At 47.1% G+C, this 21,083-nt stretch overlaps 1 protein-coding gene across 1 annotated transcript; it reads right to left on the reverse strand.

Annotated features, from left to right (window-relative positions):
• Positions 1–7,248: 7,248 nt before the first annotated feature.
• Positions 7,249–8,940, reverse strand: CLDN5 (claudin 5). The gene has a single exon (XM_064168566.1). It carries the CDS (start codon positions 8,863–8,865, stop codon positions 8,215–8,217), a length of 651 nt encoding a protein of 216 aa, XP_064024636.1. The 5' UTR covers positions 8,866–8,940; the 3' UTR covers positions 7,249–8,214.
• Positions 8,941–21,083: the final 12,143 nt, after the last annotated feature.

Consider the following 21,083-nt stretch of genomic DNA (forward strand, 5'->3'; position numbering starts at 1 on the left):
ACCTGGCACAAGATCAAGGTGAATGTGTCCAGAGAAGGGCGACGAGGCTGGTGAGAGGCCTTGAGCACAGCCCTACGAGGAGAGGCTGAGGGAGCTGGGGGTGTGCAGCAGCCTGGAGAAGAGGAGGCTCAGGGGTGACCTTATTGCTGTCTACAACTACCTGAGGGGTGGTTGTGGCCAGGAGGAGGTTGCTCTCTTCTCTCAGGTGGCCAGCACCAGAACAAGAGGACACAGCCTCAGGCTGTGCCAGGGGAAATTTAGGCTGGAGGTGAGGAGAAAGTTCTTCCCTGAGAGAGTCATTGGACACTGGAATGGGCTGCCCGGGGAGGTGGTGGAGTCGCCGTCCCTGGAGCTGTTCAAGGCAGGATTGGACGTGGCACTTGGTGCCATGGTCTGGCCTTGAGCTCTGTGGTAAAGGGTTGGACTTGATGATCTGTGAGGTCTCTTCCAATCCTGATTATACTGTGATACTGTGATACTGTCTCTCAGACTCCTGTCAGCTAACCTGGTTGGTTGAGTCTTTAGGAACATATGCAGTTGAATTCCAAAATTTAACATTGAAAACTATTTTTGCTAGCAGACTAAAAATGCCACTGCAGGGTTTGGTTTTGGGCATCCCCTAGCTTTTGATGCATTTGTTTATCCCACTAAAATCTTCTAATCATCTTTCAAACAAAAATCATCCATGCCAGAACAGCTGGTGCTGTAAGGTTCTAACACCTGAACTTTGCAACCATGAAACTTACCTCATTGCAGGACTTAGCCAGTAAAGAGAGACCTCACATAGTGATATTACAACTGGCACAGACCTTACAGTGTGCTCATTGGATCAGAGCCACTTTTGAGATGATTCTCTGTTGTTTGCCTGTAAAAAAACAGCTATTCTAAACATTTAGAGGTTTTTAAACATTTAGGAGGTTTAGGTTGGATGTTGGGAGGAAGGTCTTTACTGAGCGGGTGGTCAGGCGCTGGAACAGGCTGCCCAGGGAGGTGGTGGAGTCACCATTCTTGGAGGTGTTTAAAAGGAGAGTGGCTGTGGTGCTTGAGGCTGTGGTCTGGTAATGAAGGATGCTGGGATGAAGGTTGGACTGGCTGATCCTGGTGATCCTTTCCAACCATAGCGATTCATAGTCCTTAGATGTTGTGCTGAGGGATTTGGTTTAGTCAAGGACTTGTCAGTGTGAAACTAATGATTGGACTCAATGATCTTGAAGGTCTTTTCCAGTCTAAGAAATTCTGTGATTCTGTGATTTACTTTTGTTCCCCACTGTAAACAAGCATGAACTGGCTTCATCTCATCTGTTATACTTATGTACACCAGAGCACCTCTCTGTCTCACAAAAACTCTCAGCCTGGTTGGGGCAGCCTGAAGGATCCACCAGAAGATAACCTCCCTGGACTTGAGTTGGACTATTGCTGTCCATATTAGCACTATCTCCAGTCTCTCTAAACTGAGCATTTTTTTTCCCAAAGGAAACAGTAGCTTGCAGCAGGGCTTCAGAAACATCTTACATCTGCTATGAACATGCTGCCAATTGCTGCCAGGGATTTAGTCATTGTGAACGGCCTTTGCCATTCAGAATGCTCTGAGGAGGATCAGAACAAAAGATACAACTTGTTTTATATTCTGCCTGTTTTTCTAGTTGGTTAGAGTTGTTCTGTGCTGAATGTTGGAGGTCTTCTCTTAATTTAACATCATGAGATAGGTGTGTTTTGTGGTCAAGGAATAAGGTGTGCTATTCTTTTCCTTTCACAGACTGAAAGTTAAACAGCTAGAAAGTAGTTTCAAGGCTCACTCTTCTTTTGCTTTAAGAATAGCTGTGCTGTATGCACAGTTGCCCATGCTGTGTGACCCCATTGCTCTCAAAACTGAAAGCTAAAGCCAGTAGTTCAGTAACGATCAGTTCATTGTATGCAGGCTGCTTAACATCCATGCTCCTTTATATATCCATTTTCCTTGATGCCTTTTCAAACAGCCTCTTACTGATTAGTACTTTCACATGAGCTTATTTAAGTAAGGTACAGCTGAAAGCAACTGTAAGATCTAGGTGATAGGTTGGATAATAGGTTGGACTTGATGATCTCAGAGGTCTTTTCCAGCCTGATTGATTCTGTGTGATCTATGCGGCTCAAGTTCAATTATCTGTCAAAATCAGGATATGTGTTTATCTAACAGACTTGTAAGGAACTACCTGATCTGGCCCTGTGTGCAGAGAGAATGTTTGTGACTGTGCATCGAAGCAAGCAAGACTATAACATGTATGAACATTTGTCACAATCCCACTGCAGTTTCTATGGGATAGGCTTGGCACATCATCTAGGTCTCGAGTATCTCAAGGTGATCAGCATCCCAAACAGCAGGTGCTAGTTTGAGTGAGGCAATGGAATCACAGAATCACACAAACATTCCAGTTGGGAAAGCCCATCAGGATAACCAAGTTCAACTGATATCCTACTAGTTTCACCCTAAACCATATCCCCAAGCACCACACCCAACTGACTTTTACACACATCCAGGGTTGATGACTCCACCATCTCCCTGAGCAGCTCATTCCAATGCCTGACCATTCTTGATGGGAAAAAAGATTTCCCAGTCTAAACCTACCCAGTTGCAGCTTGAGTCCATTCCCTCTTGTTCTATCACTATTTACCTGTGAGAAGAGACCAGCACCAATCTCTCCACAACATCCTGTAGACAGCCATGACGTCTCCCCTCAGCCTCCTCATTTTCAAACTAACCATCCACAGCTCCCTCAGTAGATCCTCATAAGATTTATTCTCCAGGCCCTTCACAGATTCTTTGCCCTTCTCTGCAGTGGCTCCAGCACCTCCACATCTCTCTTTGCATTGAGGTGTCCAGAACTGAACACAGTACTCGAGGTGTGGCCTCACCAGAGCAGAGTACATGGGGACAATCATCCTATTCCTGCTGGACACAGCATTTCTAATTCAAGCCAGGATGCCATTGGCTTTCTTTGCCACCTGGGCACACTGCTGGCTCATTTTGAGTTGTTTGTGAATTACAACCCCCAGGTCCCTTTCAGCTAGACAGCTTAAAAGTGGCTTGGGTGCAGCTGGAATCAAGCATGATGAGAAGATTAGCATGAGCCCTGGCTAGGTGCCTCTGGCATAAGACATGTGCTTCCACATTAAGTCCTACTACTTGCTACTTTTGATTGCCAAATTCTGGCTTGAAGTTACATGGTGAGCTCTGGAAGGAGGGGGAGGCTCAGTGTTGTAAACAAATTCTCAAAATGTGAGAAAGAAAGAACACAGTTACATTGATTCATGGCATAATGTCCCAATCTGTGTTTAAGAAAAGAAAAGGTGAAGCAAGGTTTATGTATCCAAGCAACTGTGAAGTCATCACTATTGCCACTGGAGGTTTTATCAATGGTGCAGTGGTTGAAATTGTCCTTTTCTTATAAGTGGAGGCTGGAGTAGGTAGAAGAAGGGATTTTCTAGACAGGGAGCCTGTTCCTGCAGAGAAACAGCAAGGAATAGTCTGGAGTAGTCATACAGAGAGTCAGGAACAAAGGTTTGAGCAAAATAAGAATGACAGAGCTCAGTTCATTCTAAAACAGAAGTATGAGGCTCCCTTGAGGCTTTGCATTTGGAATGTTTTATCCCATCACAATCAGCTTACAAGTAAAACAAATACAATATCTGACTTGAGAAAATAATTCACTGTTCTCTCTTGATTAATCTAATAACAGCAGACATATGTGCTGTGTCCTCCCAAGCAGACTTATAAAAGCAAACCTTCAAATGTGTGCTTCATAGTGTACAAAACAAAAAAGAGGAGGCATTTTGGGTGGCACCTGATGCTGAATGCTGCATTAACATATTGCTGCATGTGTGCATGTCTGTGACATCCAGATGTGGTGTGGTGTAGAGCTGTGACAGGCAGGATTGTCACTGAGCGTTACAGACGTAAGGATCAGTCTCAGTTGAAGAAAGTAGATTTAAGAGGCTATTTACCTGCATTTGCGGTTTGAGGGATGGGCAAGGAAAAAAAATCAACCCCCAAATTCTTTCCTAATGTTTAGTCAGGGAATAGATTTATAAATAAAAATCTGGAGTTGCACTGGTTTCCCACCCCAACAGTGAAATGTTTCAGTGTGTTCCAAAGAGCAGATGCCCCACAAACATCTTTGTGCAGGAAAAGGAAACATTTCCCTAAACATCCTGCAGCAAACGTGACTGATTGAGCTTCCTTTCCCCGCTGCCCGGTGCATTTCCCCTCTTTGCACAGACAGGATCTAACCAGATTTGCAGGGTATGAACTGCAGGTTACTTTCAAATTCATAACTATGAAATGGTTCGTTTAGCAGGACAAAGGCCAAGCCAGCAGACACCCTTTTTCCAGCTCAGCATGTGTATAGCAATGGGAGGGTGGCAAGGAGCTTTTGTTAATCTCAACCCAGCTGGCAAGAATGCTGCAAAATGAAGTCTTTGAAGACGTTTTTTTTCTTCATTTTTAAAGCAACAGTTTGTTAGGAAAGCTTGAAAATCTTGGGGAGGAAAAATAGTACAAAATATTGAAAGACCTCCCTGGCAGTCATCTAACTTAGGCAGATTTCCCCACTAGCAATTAGCCTCTACAATTTCCTTTAAGAGCCATTTTTTTCCACAGGTTCTGTTCTACTGCATCTGTGAAAATGTTTTTCCCCAGCTTGAATGCACTTTTAAAGGAAAAAAAAACCCCGAGTGACAGAAAGGATTAGGGTATCAGGTCGAGTTGGGGCTGATCCAAGCCACAGTGGGGTTTTGTTCTTTTTTAGTTTAGATGTGTAGGAATTGAAAGCTTAAAAAGCTTCATGCTTGGAGCTGTTCTCAAAATAGTTGGGACTCGCACTCCACTTCTTAATGTGCTCACATCACAAGACCAACCACTGCTGCTTGCTCTTTTGTCTGAGGCTTCAGCTTTCAGAGATGCTAACTGCTCTGCAAGGGAGCAGTTCTTCTTCCCCAGAAGGGACCCAGCTCTCTCCTCAAAGGTAGCCCAGGTAAAAGTTGCCCTTTGGGCACCGATGTCACACCCCATCTTCCTGAGCCCAGACAATTCAATGCCTTTCACAAAAAAAAAACAGTAACCCTGATCAGGGATTGGCTTAGATAGTTTTATTTTTATGTGAAATCATAAATACAAAATAAAAACAGTAAACAAGTGCTATAGATTTCTTTTTTGTTTGTTTGTTTTTTTGTTGAGATGAGGTTCAGGGCTGCTCAGGAGCACTTCTTAAAAGTTCAGGACTTGGTCTTTGCTTGTGGAAAACAAAACAGCAAAACCCTGCTTAGACTCTTACCCTGAAGCCAGTGACATTAGTCAGTGTTGGGATATTTTTTAAAGCATAGCAACAAATAAGTACACTGAAGGATGAGATTAAATACAAACCTATTTTTTCAAATGGGCCTCACTTCCTGCTGGTATTGTTGGGAGCTGCCCCACTGACCTCAGTGAAACTGTCTTACATCAGCAGCAACGTGGGGTTGGGAAGATGATGCTTTGTGTGCTAGCACAGACACAGCGCTGGCGTCTTCCAAGAGGCTTTGCAGTGTAGTTCTTTCAGGTTTTGGTTATTGGAAGACCCAGCTCTGATACAACACAAAGTTACCAATGAAGAAGTTGGGCTAGTTAAAATCAAATCCATTTTAAGATGTGAGTTTCCTTCCCTCTCCCCAAGGCACTAGTTTTGGTTTAATTTTAAATGCTAAGCGCTGCACTGCCTGGGAAGATTTCATCTTTTTGTCGAAGCCCCAATCTTGCAGCACTTCCAAAAGCTCTGCAGCACAGATACGTGCAGGGAGGTCTGCTGGCAGGGGATGGGGTTTTGTTCTTTAAAAGAGAGTGAGGTCCAGGATCTGACTTAATATCTGCTGACTCATTTGAAGACATAAGGGAGCTGATTGAGGGTGTAGTGTGTCTGTGGGCTGGGTGACAACTACAGCTCGCCATTACTATTTAACATAAAACCAATGTAACCATGAAACAAATAAGGCCACCAAACAACAACAAGCCAACTTGGGTTGATTTCTTGCAAAATATATGCACTTAAATACGTTTACAGTTTACAAGGTTACAGTGTTTTAACAATTGCAATGATGAAATAAGGAATATTTCATTCTTGTACCAAAACTACATATCACATCATAACAACATGATAGCTTTTATTTGAATGCAGATGGTATAAGAACTGCTCCTCATTATAGAACAAAACTAGTTCTAAAGCTGCTGCTCTGCTTTTGTGTTCTCTCATGGGCTCAGACCCTGCAATTTATCTGTTTAAAAAATAAAGCAGTTATCTTTAGAAGAGTAAATCATGTGTTCAATATCCAACACTAAAACTAGCAGGGTCTAGGCATCAATCTCTCATTCCGGTCAGTGTACACATTGATACCACCAGGCCTTTAACTTTGCTAAGGGAGGCAAGAGCACAGTTGATGTAAACCTGTTGCAAACACACAGGTATGGCCAGTCCCTAGTCTCAGCATTACCAGAGAGGTATAGGAGTTACTGCTCAGGTTAGGTGTCTGTGCTGCAGGGCTACGTGGTCATGAGGAACCCATGAGGTTGTAGCATTGTGATCTGAGGAACTTATACAGCACATTTCCTCACTAACTCTTGGCAGAAATCTTATGGCAATACAGGTCCTGCCACTATTTGTAGCAGAATTCTGTGTTGATTTAAAGGCAGAACTAATGCATGAAGAGAGTATTAATGGAAGAGTATCACACTGCTCCTTAATCTCTCCTCTAGAAAAGTTTGTCTGCAGTGTGAAATGGAAAGTGTGTGATAATGTTTCAGGTTGTGGTGAAGCTGAGCTCAGAAAATGTGAGTTATGTTGCTCAGAGCATCTTTCTTCCAGTCTGCACAGTGTTACCAGGGCAATATGGAGGAGCTGAGAGCTACGAGAGCTATGACTTCACATCTCCTGATCAGCCAGCATAAAGTCTCAATTCAAGACACTTGGTAAAATTCTTCTATCATTTTCTTTGCCCAATTTAGTAAACGAAGGGAAGTGTTATCAAAAGTATAGCAGGGAGTCAATCAAGTGCACATCCAACTGAACACAGAATTCAAAATTGGCAGCAAATGGAGCTTGGCAAGAAGGCCACGAGAGCCATCCATAACCCAGCCATCAAAATCTGGGGCAGTTTTTAAGTTTCCAGCCCCCTGTGGTGCAGATGAGGATGCAGAGGGATGCACCACTGGAGCTAGGGCATGCAACGAACGCCCCCCCCCCCCCCCCCCAGATCTCGATGTTTAGTCCTCCAATGATTCTGGCAATGAGTTCATATTCAAGTCAAAACAGAACAAAAGCCGATGAAGGAGAAAGGATAAAGAATCTTAACAGGCAACCTACTGTAATCTTGTTTGTTCTCCATTAAATGACAGCAACTACCTGAATGTCTTTCAAAGATCTCACAGACACACGGACAACAGCACCTCTCTGAGGGACTGAAACAACTGAAGAAAATCAAAGGCCTTTCTCCAAACAGTTTACTTGCCTGCGGGAGCAAGAACCACGGTTAGTGTCACGCTTTGGACGTTATCCCTAGTTTAGTTGCCCAAACAGAAGAACAAACGCCCCGAGCCAGCTGAAGTCCCAGAGGCAACAGCCAGATGCAGGTTTTCAGGAGAGAAAATGACTAAAGGAAGCGTCTCCTTGGCAACAGTGAACACCTGAGGTCCTGGTCCCACCAGCCGGTGGTGCCCCAAGAGGCGCCGGCGGCAAAAGCGGCCGGTGAAGTACTCACAAGTCTCTCACGGTATGGCCGGGGAAGCGCCGGGAGCCGGACGGGCAGACAGGGGACGGAGCCCGAACGGGGCGTACCGGGAGATGCTGCCGCGGCTCTCCCGGGCTCATCTGTGCCTCCAGCCGTCTCGGGCCGCGGAGATGCTGGTCCGGCTGCACTGTGCGGCCGGGGAGGGCTTTGCTCGTCTCGGCATGGCGGGCGGTCAGTACCGGGTCCCCGGCGGCGCCAAGCGCGGCGCTGCCCGTAGCTAAGCGGCGAGAGCCGCCGGTGCGCCGGGCGCTGCCCTGCCTAGGGCTGCCGCTTTACGGGATCCCGTTAAGAAGAGCCTCGAGGCAGGGGAGCGCTAGAGCTCAGCGCAGACTCTCGGAGCGGTGCCCCGTTCCAGCCCATGAGGCGGCCGGAGCCAGTCCGTGTCCGTGTCCCCGCAGGGCCGGGACCGCGGAGCAGCCCCGCTCAGACGTAGTTCTTCTTGTCGTACTCGCCGTTGGAAGTGGGCCGCCGCGGAGCCGAGTACTTGACGGGGAAGGAGGTCTCATCGCGCTGGGAGCAGGAGCAGCAGCAGATGAGGCCACCCCCAAAGAGAAGCAGGGCCGTGGCCGCCCAGCCGATGTAGAGCGCGGCTCCCATCTCCCGCTTCTGGGACGACGGCACAGTGGGATCGTAGAAGTCGCTGATGACAATGTTGGCGAACCAGCAGAGCGGGACGAGAACCAGGACCCCGCAGAGGATGTAGATGGCCCCGCCGGCAATCACGATGCGGGACTTCATCTTGCCGGGACGGATGCAGTTGGTGCACTGAGCGCCCACTACAGTGACCATCAAGGCCACCAGCCCCAGCAGCGCCACGATGACAGTGAGCGCCCGGCCCGCCTGCACCTCGGGCGGCAGAGCCAGGATGGAGTCGTACACCTTGCACTGCATCTGCCCCGTGCTCTGCACCACGCAGTTCATCCACAGTCCTTCCCAGATGGTCTGCGCCACCACGATGTTCACGTCGATGAAGGCCGACACCTGCCACATGGGCAGCCCGCAGGCCAGGATCACTCCCACCCAGCCCAGGATGCCGAGCCCCAGCCCCAAAATCTCCACCGCCGCCGAAGTCATGCTGCTGCTGCTGCTGCCTCACCAAAGCCTCTGGAGAAAGGACGGCGCGGCAGGTCTGCACCACGGGTCCCGAACGGCTGCAGAGCGGGTTATGAGCCACCGCCGGCGGGCAGGGCTATATGAAGAGCCGGGGGGGCCCTCCCACTGCCCGCCCTCCTGCTCGGCCCGGCCCTTTCCCGCGTAGGGGGCTCGCACGGTCACGGTGGGCGGTGGCACTTACAGCCGCCGGGGGAGCGCCGCGGGGCGGGGGGCACGGCGCTGCCCCACTGCCCGCGGCTGCCTTCGGAGCCGGGGTAACATCGCTCTGTTAGCCCCAGCACTCTGCTTTGGGAGGAGCCTGCAAGGACGCTGCTCGCTCCCAGAAAAGTGTGGGGCTGGAGGAATCCCTCGAGGGTTTTGGCCGCTCAGGTGTCTTTCTTTTAGTGCCATTTTCTGTGTATTTCCTATCTGCTGACGAAGTCCGCAGCCAGACCTTCGGAGAGGTCTTGCTAGTGCAGGCACCCAGCAGTTCAGATGTTCCCATTATCAGAGCCTAACTGACCATTTCCCAAAGGCTGAGCACGCTGGTGGACCCACACGCCTCTTCTTGCATACTGTGAGAGGCAAGCACCACCAAACAGCTTAGGAACCACACTGAAAATGGAAGAGCTTGGAATATGGAATCTGCACATCATCTATCAGTACCAGTAGACAGATCATTAATTTGGTACAGGAAGAATAACTGCTCTTACCAGGCATGAAAATCTCTTTGGAGGAAAGAGCAAGGCATTATATTTAAATATCTTGCCATAATTATTTCAAACTTCACTTTACTGTTTTAATTTGGCAAATATATTTCAATTTTTTAGTAGTCTGTTAAATACCTGTATCAAAAAGAGCATATCTGCAAAAGGTTTCACCACCAGCTTGTGTAGATATTGCAAGTTCTTCAGTCTCCTCATGGACCACTGATGTATTGGATTGTTCTTGCAAAGAAACCTTGGTTCAACCCTTGCAGGCCACCAGCAGCTCAGAGTCCCCCAGGCTGGCAAATGCAGTGAACCTTTGAGGTGGCAGTGCTGCTGTTACAGCTGTAAGAGACAGTGCAGACCTCTCCAGCTGCCCCACAGTGCTCATAGGGAGCTGTGCTTCAGTGGGTTTCCACTGGGCGCCCTGATAAAGATTGGGTTTGATTTCAACCAGGAGTGTTTTGGTTTATCTTAAACAAGTTTAAATGGTTGAGACAAAATTGAAAATTTCAATGTTTTAGACAAAGTGGAAAGTTAAGTTCAGACTGACTTGAACTGGTTATCTAGATTTGGTTTCAGTTAGTCCAAAGTCCTTCCCGAGTTGAAAAGAGCACGTTTCCTGCCCCTATGTAAGTGTTTTCTCTGTTGTACAGCAATTTGCAACATGTTTTACAACACACAGAGATTTGTGATAGAAGTATTAAGACTGATATGAAGGCAACATGAATGGAGAAGTCCATGTGCGAAGCAGAAGGAGAAGAAGCAACAAGCAAAGGCTGAAGGAATCACATGCATTGACAACGGAGGATGTGACTAGTGGCTTAACACTGACTAATGCCCTGCTTACATCCTGACAGATGCTTTGATGACTCTTCTGCAGAGCACCCAAGTGCTGGTAACAGGAGTATGGCAATGAGGTCACAACACTCTGGATGTGCCCTTTCACTTCTTTTGTTTTTCCAACCAGAAGTCAAATTTTACCCACAAGACACTCTGAAAAAAAAATGTATATATATATAAAGAAACAGAAGAACATCAGCAGCTTGTGGACCATCATGGTGTGGACATGCTGACATGTAACAACTGCAGTCTCCCATTGATTATCTCTGCCTGAGGAGCTGTAAACATTTCTAGCATGGAAAATGTCTTCCTAGCAGAGACTGCCTGGTAAAGGGAGTTAAGAGGAGTTATCTCCTCTCCCAGCTGTATATGATATACATACAGTTTACCTCAATTCTTTAAAACTGTAAATTCCAGTGTGCAAGTCCTGGAGGAATCTGTGACTGGGGCTGTGCAGTCTGTCAGAGGGAGGCTGCTTACAATCACTCAGAAAAGTCCCCGGTGTCAGGGAGAGGAGAGTGTGCAAAAGAACCAGCCACAGAGACAGAGATATCTCAGAGATGAACAGGAAGAAATGCAGACCACAAGCTGAAACTATAACATCTGTATTTATGATGATAATAACGATTATACAGAAAACAGCACAGAATAACAATTAAAAAGGGCAGAAGAGATGCCAGTTATCCTAGCCCATAGCACAGGAAAGCCCCACCCTTGCCACTTGCCCAGTAGCACGGAACTCTGAGTTTCCTCTGATAAATGGTCTGTGTGCTTCTGTGCTGGCCGGGAGGCACTTCTGGGGCCTGTGCAGCTGCCCAGGGTTTTGGGCTGAGAAGGGAACCCAGTGCATGGCTTCTTTTACATCTGCAGCCCTCACCCCACCTTCCCTTGCTACCTGTTACCGAGCAACTGATTCCAGCAGATCACTTAATCCAAAGCAATTATTTCTCTGGGGAAAGACACGCTTGGTAACAGCAGGGTAAAAGAACCCTTCTGCTTAGAGGAATTTCCATTCCTCACATCTCACCTTTGTCTCTTTGTTTCTCTCCCTTGCCCCACATGTTGGCTTTTATCCTGGCTACTGGCAACAACCTCCATTTGCAGTTACTCTATTAAAAAGTAATACTGGAAGTGAGTCTATTGCACAGACTACCCCTAATGAGCCCATTGGTGGAAGGTGCTCACTGGCCTGCTTACCTGACTCATTGGTAACTTGACTGACAGAGCTTCTGGGGGTGACCTGAGGACCCCATCAGCTAGGGCACATTGTGGCTTCTGCTGCTGTTGATGTCACAACACTGAGAATGAATTTAAATTAAGAGAGCCAATGGCATCCTGGCCTGCATCAAGAATGGTGTGGTCAGCAGGAGCAGGGAGGTCATTCTGCCCCTGTACTCTGCACTGGTTAGACCACACCTTGAGTACTGTGTTCAGTTCTGGGCCCCCCAGTTTAGGAGGGACATTGAGATGCTTGAGCGTGTCCAGAGAAGGGCGACGAGGCTGGGGAGAGGCCTTGAGCACAGCCCTACGAGGAGAGGCTGAGGGAGCTGGGATTGGTTAGCCTGGAGAAGAGGAGGCTCAGGAGTGACCTTATTGCTGTCTACAACTACCTGAGGGGTGGTTGTAGCCAGGGGGAGGTTGCTCTCTTCTCTCAAGTGGCCAGCGCCAGAACAAGAGGACACAGCCTCAGGCTGTGCCAGGGGAGATTTAGGCTGGAGGTGAGGAGAAAGTTCTTCCCTGAGAGAGTCATTGGACACTGGAATGGGCTGCCCGGGGAGGTGGTGGAGTCGCCGTCCCTGGGGCACTTCAAGGCAAGGTTGGACGTGGCACTTGGTGCCATGGTCTAGCCTTGAGCTCTGTGGTAAAGGGTTGGACTTGATGATCTGTGAGGTCTCTTCCAACCCTGATGATACTGTGATACTGATACTGATACTGTGAAATTCCCCAAATGAAAAGGTTCTGATTTTTGATCTTTTCCCTGGGCTGTTAAGTGTTGAAATCTCTGCTTACAAGCGAAATCCTTGCCGATAAAGTCTGGATCCCTTTGAATTCAAAGGTGTTCCTGTAGCAAAGTAACCCATTCACAAGTGACCATGAATCTCCTTGCATCTCTTGGTGCTCCAGCTAGGCATTTATTACACTGTTCTGGGGGACACAGAGGGGGCTTCACAGCCTGTGAAAATGGGAGGAAGTGGCATTCAAGCTGAGAACAATTGCACAGAAGCCATACTATAGCAAGAGGGGCTTTGGGATTAGAGGTGATTGTGTTTTCACTCTTTTCCTGACGTAATCAGGACAAATACCAGGCACAGAGTTTCTGGGAGGGCTGCTAAGGAGGGTCCAGGCTCCCACCAGCTTTGCTTGTCCTGGTGTGTGAGCACTGTACCAGGACACAGAAGAGCTGCTGTGCCCAGCCCTTGAGTCTTGCTAGGGCTTTGTTTAGCCTTGAAGCATCCCAGCAGCAATGTTTAGATTGGCATTTTGGGACCCTAAATGTAGTCTCCAGAGCATTCTTGGTTTGTAATTTGTGGAGTATCCCTTACCTCTGTGTGTCTGCTGCTTCTTGTCCCTAAAATGTTAAGCACCTGGAAGACAGAGAAGAAAATTACACTTGGTAGCAAACTTATGCACAAACCTACTATTACTTGTGTGAAAAAGCCAGAGGATGAGTCAAAAGATTAACTAGAAGCCCAGTGACCTCAAGATGGCTTTTGGAACAGACATAAGCGAAGGTGAAGGATCATAGAGTTGTCAAGGTTGGAAGGGACCTCAGGGGTTATCTATTTCCAATCCCCCTGCCATGGGCAGGGATGCTTTCCACTGTTCAGAACCACATCCAGCCTGGCCTTCCAGGGATGGCTCTTCCACCACCTCTTTGGGCAACTTGTTCCAGTGTCTCACCACCCTTATGGTGAAGAACTTCTTCCAAATGTCTAATCAAAATCAGGATTTTGTGCCATGTTTTGCCTTGACTAATTAGCGCTGAAATAAAGGCAAGGAAATTTACAGATATGAAGGGATCTGTTCTTTATTTAGAGAGCCTAAAATTTCTCAGTCAAGACTACTCCTGTCCAAGTTATCCTTTACAGTGCAACTGTTTTTCCCAAGAGAAGAGACCTCCCTGGAGTGGATGTACTATTTTCCACAGTAAGACAGGCCTCCATGAAGTCCTTGCATGTCAGCAGTGCCAACACATCTTCACACCATGGTGACACATCAGAGGACTGGCACAAAGGGATGAGACAACAACCTTTAGCAGGTTATTGCAAAATGAAAGTGCACAATTTCACCATAGGATTTAACTCAAGATCATTTATTTTTGAAGCAAGCTGAAGTGGTTACCATGAAGTTGTCATTTCCTCTCTTAGTTCATCTTCTGAACATAGAGAAGCAATGGTTAAAAAGCCTACACCAGAATTTTGCAAGGGGCATCAGTGCTGCTCTATGAGGCAGGATCCAACACCTTTTTTTAGTACAAGTGTTGCTGCTGCCCTTCAGGATTGAGAAATGGATGCCCACGCTACTCTTCCCCCTCAGCAGCGATGTGACAGGACTTGTGGAAGAGAAAGGAAGGAAGCAGATAGATGTAGTTGGAAACACAGTAAAAGGGGGTAACAAATCCTGGAGAAGAGGAGGCTCAGGGGTGACCTTATTGCTGTCTACAACTACCTGAGGGGTGGTTGTGGCCAGGAGGAGGTTGCTCTCTTCTCTCAGGTGGCCAGCACCAGAACAAGAGGACACAGCCTCAGGCTGCGCCAGGGGAGATTTAGGCTGGAGGTGAGGAGAAAGTTCTTCCCTGAGAGAGTCATTGGACACTGGAATGGGCTGCCCGGGGAGGTGGTGGAGTCGCCGTCCCTGGAGCTGTTCAAGGCAGGATTGGACGTGGCACTTGGTGCCATGGTCTGGCCTTGAGCTCTGTGGTAAAGGGTTGGACTTGATGATCTGTGAGGTCTCTTCCAACCCTGATGATACTGTGATACTGTGAAATCTGCTTCCAGCCTTCATATATTTGCTGCTGTATCTCACTTTCCTTATAAGCCCTAGTCCTGTGTCACTCTCTGCACTTTACAGACACTCTCCTTGTGCTCTTTTTTCTTGTGTGGACTGCCCACTGGCACTACTTCTGGCTGTACTACACATGGTGGCAGGACTGAGACAGTGTTGTGAGTGCTCTCCTCATATAATGAGGAAATTAATTATGATAAACTATCATTAGAACCAAATTTCACACCTGCCTGCTCAAATTCCTCTACACACAACCTCCCAGATCAGCATTTGAAACTTCTTCTTGTTTGGAATTGATCTTTGGGTCTCTGTGTCTTACTTAAGCACCCCTTGTAACAGGCGTATTTCCAGTCTTCACTGTCAGGGTCTACAGTGGTGAGCTGCTGTGCACCTAACACATCAGCACCTTGATTTTGCATTTGACTTTCAAGAGGATGCCACAGTGTCACTGGACAGCCCTGTCCTGTGTTAATAGCATGTCAGGGCAGTTAACATGCTGAAGGGTGGCTCTTTCACAAAGCTCAGATTGCCCCATCTAGAGATGAGCATCTAAACAGGCTGATCATCCCACTCACCAAGAGGTCACGCTGAATATGTGCTTAGGCTGTGTTGCTTCAAATGCTTCAATGCAATGACCAGCTCTTGAGAATATACTAAAGCTTGGACAGGCTGGGGGCAGGGGAAGAGGGGAAGCTATAGGAAATATACATTGTTTCATGCATTGTTTCACTCCTCAGAGCCCATTCTACATCATGTTTCCTACCAGGAGAAGCGTAGTTTAATTTTGTACTCTTGCAAAGTTAGTCTCCTTCCACAGATTGTGGTGTCCCAGGATCCTGGTAGTTCTCTTTCCCATGTCATTGTTGGGAAATCACATCAGCTGTCACTCTGTCAGCAAGGACAAATGCCATTGTTTTAAATACATATTGCAGATGTTGAAAGCAATTAGTAAAGGCATGACCACGAAGACTGTTACGGGACAGTGATGGGAAACGTACTACATTTATCTACTGTCCCAGGAAATTTGTGCTCCTGAGAATGTGAGAGGCTTGGGACACCTCTTCTGGTTAGAAGAGCGATTGATTCTCAGCAGGGCTGACTCTTAAGTGAGAGAAGTCTGAGGCAACCCCGTCTTTGGGAATAGTGTAGAACTGTTCTGTCAACCTGATTTCCTTCTAAACAGTGAAGCTGCTTTCCAGTAAGAGGAAATGATGGCTGTTATTGGTGAAAAGATGCAAAATGTCCCTTTCCCAGAGAAAAAAACCTGAGATTCTTCATTGCCATAGATAGCATCTTTGAAAGGTGGGCTTGTAAATGCAGAAGAAACAGGTTTATTCCCCTGAGACTGATATAATTCAAACATTTTCTGTAGTCTGTCACTAAAAATGCCTTTTTCTTTTTTCCCCAGCAAGGGAAAATCCTTATCAGCTGCAGATTTTCATAGGGCTTACTACATAACTTGTAAAGTAGCTTGTGTCAATAAATCCTGGTGCATCCACAGATACTGGCTTCCTGTTCTTACACTGCCAGAGCTCCACCTCTGACCTGCACACTTCAAAAGGGCTCAGCTTTCAGCAGCTGTGACATTTCCAATTCCTGAAGCAGCATGTCTACAAAACCACAGTTCTGGGCCCCTCAATTCAAGAGAGATGTTGAGGTGCTGGAACGTGTCCAGAGAAGGGTGACAAAGCTGGTGAGGGGCCTGGAACACAAACCCTATGAGGAGAGGCTGAGGGAGCTGGGGTTGTTTAGCCTAGAGAAGAGGAGGCTCAGGAGTGATCTCATTGCTGTCTACAACTACTTGAAGGGAGGCTGTAGCCAGGTGGGGTTGGTCTCTTCTCCCAGGCAACCAGTAACAGAACAAGGGGACACAGCCTCAAGTTGTGCTGGGGAAAGTCTAGGCTGGATGTTAGGAGAAAGTTCTTCACAGAGAGTGATTGGCATTGGAATGGGCTGCCCAGGGAGGTGGTGGAGTCACCATCCCTGGAGGTGTTCAAGCAAAGCCTGGCTGAGGCACTTAGTGCCATGGTCTAGTTGATTGGCTAGGGCTGGGTGCTAGGTTGGACTGGATGATGTTGGAGGTCTCTTCCAACCTGGTTTATTCTGTGATTCTATGAAAATGTGAGATGCTGGAATGACTCACCCCATTGGTGATTCCACAGGTAAAGCAATACACAGAAGAGTATCTTGATCAGCTTACCAGGTCACCAAATGCTAGCACAGAATGGCAAGTTTACCCTTAAATTTCTCCATCACCACACCCAAATTAAAAAAAAAAAAAAAAAGCCCAGGGAGTATCTAAATTCAGGCCAGTTATGTTCAAAGCACTTTTTTTCTCTGCCAATCTTTTAGAAGGATGTCAACTCCAGCACACAGCTCTTACATATTTATTTCTAAAAGGTTTGGTCCTGAAACACTGGAATTTGGCAATGCAAGCACTCACATGCTGAGACAAACACAAACTTAAGTCTTGTGGAAATGAAAAATTGTTTAATCAAGGCTTGAATAATTTTATCTTGAGAGAAGACTGGGAGAGTTGAAGATGCTCAGAGTCTTACAGCAATGGGCCAGTATCTCCATGATACATATATATACACTCTTACAATACAGCTGTTGCAGCAGTCACATCATTTTAGGCTCAAATTCTAAACACATTGAGCTGTGTGGGGAACAGTCTCAAGCATAGGCTGGACATGAGGCAGCAGTGTGCCCAGGTGGGCAGCAGAGCCAATGCCATCCTGGCCTGTATCAGGAACAATGTGGCCAGTAGAACAAGGGAGGTTATTCTTCCTCTGTACTCAGCACTGGTCAGGCCACATCTTGAGTGCTGTGTCCAGTTCTGGGCCCCTCAATTCAAGAGAGATGTTGAGGTGCTGGAAGATGTCCAGAGAAGGGCAACAAAGCTGGTGAGGAGTCTGGAACACAAACCCTATGAGGAGAGGCTGAGGGAGCTGGGGTTGTTTAGCCTGCAGAAGAGGAGACTCAGGGGGGACCACATTGCTGCCTACAACTACCAGAAGGGAGGCTGTAGCCGGGTGGGGTTGGTCTCTTCTCCCAGGCAACCAGCAATAGAACAAGGGGACACAGTCTCAAGTTGTGCCAGGGCAGGTCTAGGCTGGATGTTAGGAGGAAGTTGTTGTCAGAGAGAGTGATTGGCATTGGAATGGGCTGCCCAGGGAGGTGGTGGAGTCACCGTCCCTGGAGGTGTTCAAGAAGAGATTGGATGAGGCACTTAGTGCCATGGTCTAGTTGACTGGCTAGGGCTGGGTGTTAGGTTGGACTGGATGATCTTGGAGGTCTCTTCCAACCTGGATGATTCTATGATCTATGAAAGAAAATCAAGTTAAAAGAGATCTCAGAACAGAAAAGAGACAGTTTTGTTTTGTCTAAGCAGCATATCTTCTCTTTTAAAAGACTGAATAGAAATAATGCCAAGGAATATGTAGCTGATTTATCCATCACAACTCAGTTTAGTTTGCAGTGATACAGCGGTATTTAGGTTATTATAAGCACTGTCACACCACTTTCTCTGCTAAGGAGCAGAACAAAAGATACAAAATGTCTTTTGCTGAATGCATGAGGCATTTCTAACTTGCTAAGACGTGACTCCACACAGAGTTAAGATTTGAATTCAAGGAAGGACTCTAATTGTACTTTGGTTAGTGTAAACCTAGAGGTACCAGGAACTTTTATAAAAGGCATTTAAGCTTGCAAGGGAAGAATAAAACAACATTCCTTCAGAAATAATAATTCTGGGAATGAGTGGTTCACAGTCAGATTGTTCACTGGATTAACACTTCCAGACTATTTAACCATTTAGGAGGAACAGTGTTCTTCAATACAATGATTTCTTCTCTTTGCACCTCTGTGAAAAACAATTATGCAGTGTCTTTTGTGGCCATGCATTCTCTTTTGGTTTCTGTGATGCAGCATTCCTCAGTTGCATGCCCCAGACAGTTCCAGTTCTGCTGCTTGGTGATCTTGCACGCTGCTGTTTCATAACGAGTCTCACAATAGAATCATAGAACCATAGAATCAACCAGGTTGGAAGAGACCTCTAAGATCATCCAGTCCAACCTATCCCCCAGCCCTATCCTGTCAACTAGACCATGGCACTAAGTGCCTCATCCAATCTCTTCTTGAACACCTCCAGGGATGGCGACTCCACCACCTCCCTGGGCAGCCCATTCCAATGCCAATCACTCTCTCTGCCAACAACTTCCTAACAATATCCAGCCTATACCTCCCTCGGCACAAATTGAGACTGTGCCCCCTTGTTCTATTGCTGGTTGTCTGAGAGAAGAGCCCAACCCCACCTGGCTACAGCCTCCCTTCAGGTAGTTGTAGACAGCAATGAGCTCTGCCCTGAGCCTCCTCTTCTGCAGGCTGCACACCCCCAGCTCCCTCAGCCTCTTCAAATGTAACAAAGGCTTCAAAAGTAACAAAGCACCTTTTCAGCAGGCACCTAACACACGGTAAAACTCATCGTCACAGGATGCTCTCAGATGCCAAAAGTTGAGATGGGTTCAAAAAGCAGCAAGAATAAAACATGGAAAACTGTCAAGATAAAACTTCTGGCTCAGGAAGCTGCTGAGTCCCAGCTTGCCAGAAGCTGGGAGGATACACAGACACGTTGCTACGTTTATCTTTTCCTCAGCGGCTGCTGCTGGGCATTGCAGAGGCAGGGCACTGGCTAGAGCGGACTTTTCCTCTCGCCCAAAATGCCCTTCCTGATGTTACTTTGTGGCACAGTGGTGCTATTTTGGGAGGTTTGGGATTTCTGTGAACTCTTCGTGTGACAGTTGGGTAGACATCTGATCCAGCCATGGCTTGGAAGAATTGTTAGTATTCCTCGAAGCTGGGGCATTTGAAATTTCTGGAGGGTACTTCACCCATTGCACTAAACCCTGCCAAAGGAATGGAGTGACACTTCTAGGAAAGTACTAACTTCCACGAGACTCTCTGCTGATGCTGGTTTGTATTTGGCATTGCTCATGCTAATCTCTTATCATTTCTTCAGGTGCTGACTCGGTGTTCGTGAGAGCAGTACCTGTGTGTAAAATACTGTGTGCATCACAGGGTCGTGATTTAGTGAAAGAACCACAGAATCAAATCATGCTAGGGGTTGAAAGGGACCTTGAAATATCATCAGGTCCAACTCCCACTGCCAGAGCAGGATCCCCTACAGTTGGTCACATAGGAACACATCCAGGCAGGTTGTGAATGTCTCCAGAGAAGGAGACTCCACAACCTCTCTGGGCAGCCTGTGCCAGGGCTCTGTCACCCTCACAGTGGAAATGTTTTTCCTTCTGTTCACATGGAACCTTCTCTGCTCCAGCTTGCACTCATTGCCCCATGTTCTGTCACTGGACATTCCTGAGCAGAGCCTGGCTCTGTCCTCCCATCACTGCCCTTCACATCTTTGTAAACATGAATAAGGTCACCCCTCAGGCTCCTCTTCTCCAAGCTCCAAACCCCAGCTCCCTCAGCCTTTCCTCATAAGGCAGATGTTCCACTGCCTGCAGCATCTTTTTGGCTCTGCACTGGACTCTTCCAAGCAGTTTTGTGAGGTCATTCTTGAACTGAGGGGCCCAGAACTGGGGTAGAATACTCACCCTCTACTCACCAGAGCAGAATAGAGGGGTAGGAAAACCTCTCTCAACCTACTAACCACAGCCCTTCTAATCCACCCCAGGATACCATCGGCCTTCTTGGCCACAAGGACACATTGCTAGCTCAAGGTCACCCTCCTGCCCTCCAGGACCTCCAGGTACCCTTTGCTGCTGTCCAACAGATCAATCCCCAACCTGTACCGGTATTGTTGTTCCTTTGGCAATAATACAAACCACCTGTATGGATATTCATGGAATACTTATAAAATAAGGCCTTGGTTTCAGAAGTCGACCAAAAATACCATCTTTTAGCTGCTGCAGGAAGGTTGTGTATAACAGTTGTTTGTGTTATAACATTACACTGTGTCCTAGGAAACGGAACTCGGTTGCACTTTCTTTGGCTTTTATGTTGTTCTTACTCAGATCACATCAATGCTTGGTTGATAATACGAGCACAATGTGAAGGAGCAAATAATGCCAGCCTGCCTTCAGCAGCGTTTGTTTCACTTCCACATTTTCCTGTTGTGAGCTGCAACCCTGTTTGCTTAAGGGATGGAAATACAGACAAAACAGAAATGTGCTTCTTGGTATTCAAAATTGTAAGTCAAAACATCTGCTGCTAGGTCGCACAGATGAACTGCCCTCTGCTAAATGTTGAGATGGATTACTAGGAACATTTCAGAACCTGCTTTTTGGAGCTTGGAAAAAGCCTTCCTGGGACTTCTGCCGGTGTTCTGGTTTAGCCTCGTCAGTGCCGTATGGAGCGTTTGAGCAGTAACACTGTTTCACTACGAGAAAGTGATCTGGTTCTGTAATCTGACTACAGGTATCATTTACAGCCTAGGTTTATGTTTGCTGGCGTCCCTGGTGCCTCAGAGAACCTGCTGGTGAGAATCCCATTCACCCTTTCAGTGGTGATACAGACCAAGGCAGAACTGCTCTCACTTAGGCAGAGGGTGTGTGGTGATGAGTAAGATACCTACAGAGGACGTCGGGGTAATTTGCTTCATGTGTGCTTGAGCAGCTGTAACCC

This window comes from Pogoniulus pusillus, chromosome 30, assembly GCF_015220805.1.
Source record: "Pogoniulus pusillus isolate bPogPus1 chromosome 30, bPogPus1.pri, whole genome shotgun sequence".
NCBI lineage: Eukaryota > Metazoa > Chordata > Aves > Piciformes > Lybiidae > Pogoniulus > Pogoniulus pusillus.

Bases quoted from the DNA above. Each gene is read 5' to 3' on its own strand.
- CLDN5 (XM_064168566.1), bottom strand. From the start codon at position 8,865: ATGACTTCGGCGGCGGTGGAGATTTTGGGGCTGGGGCTCGGCATCCTG.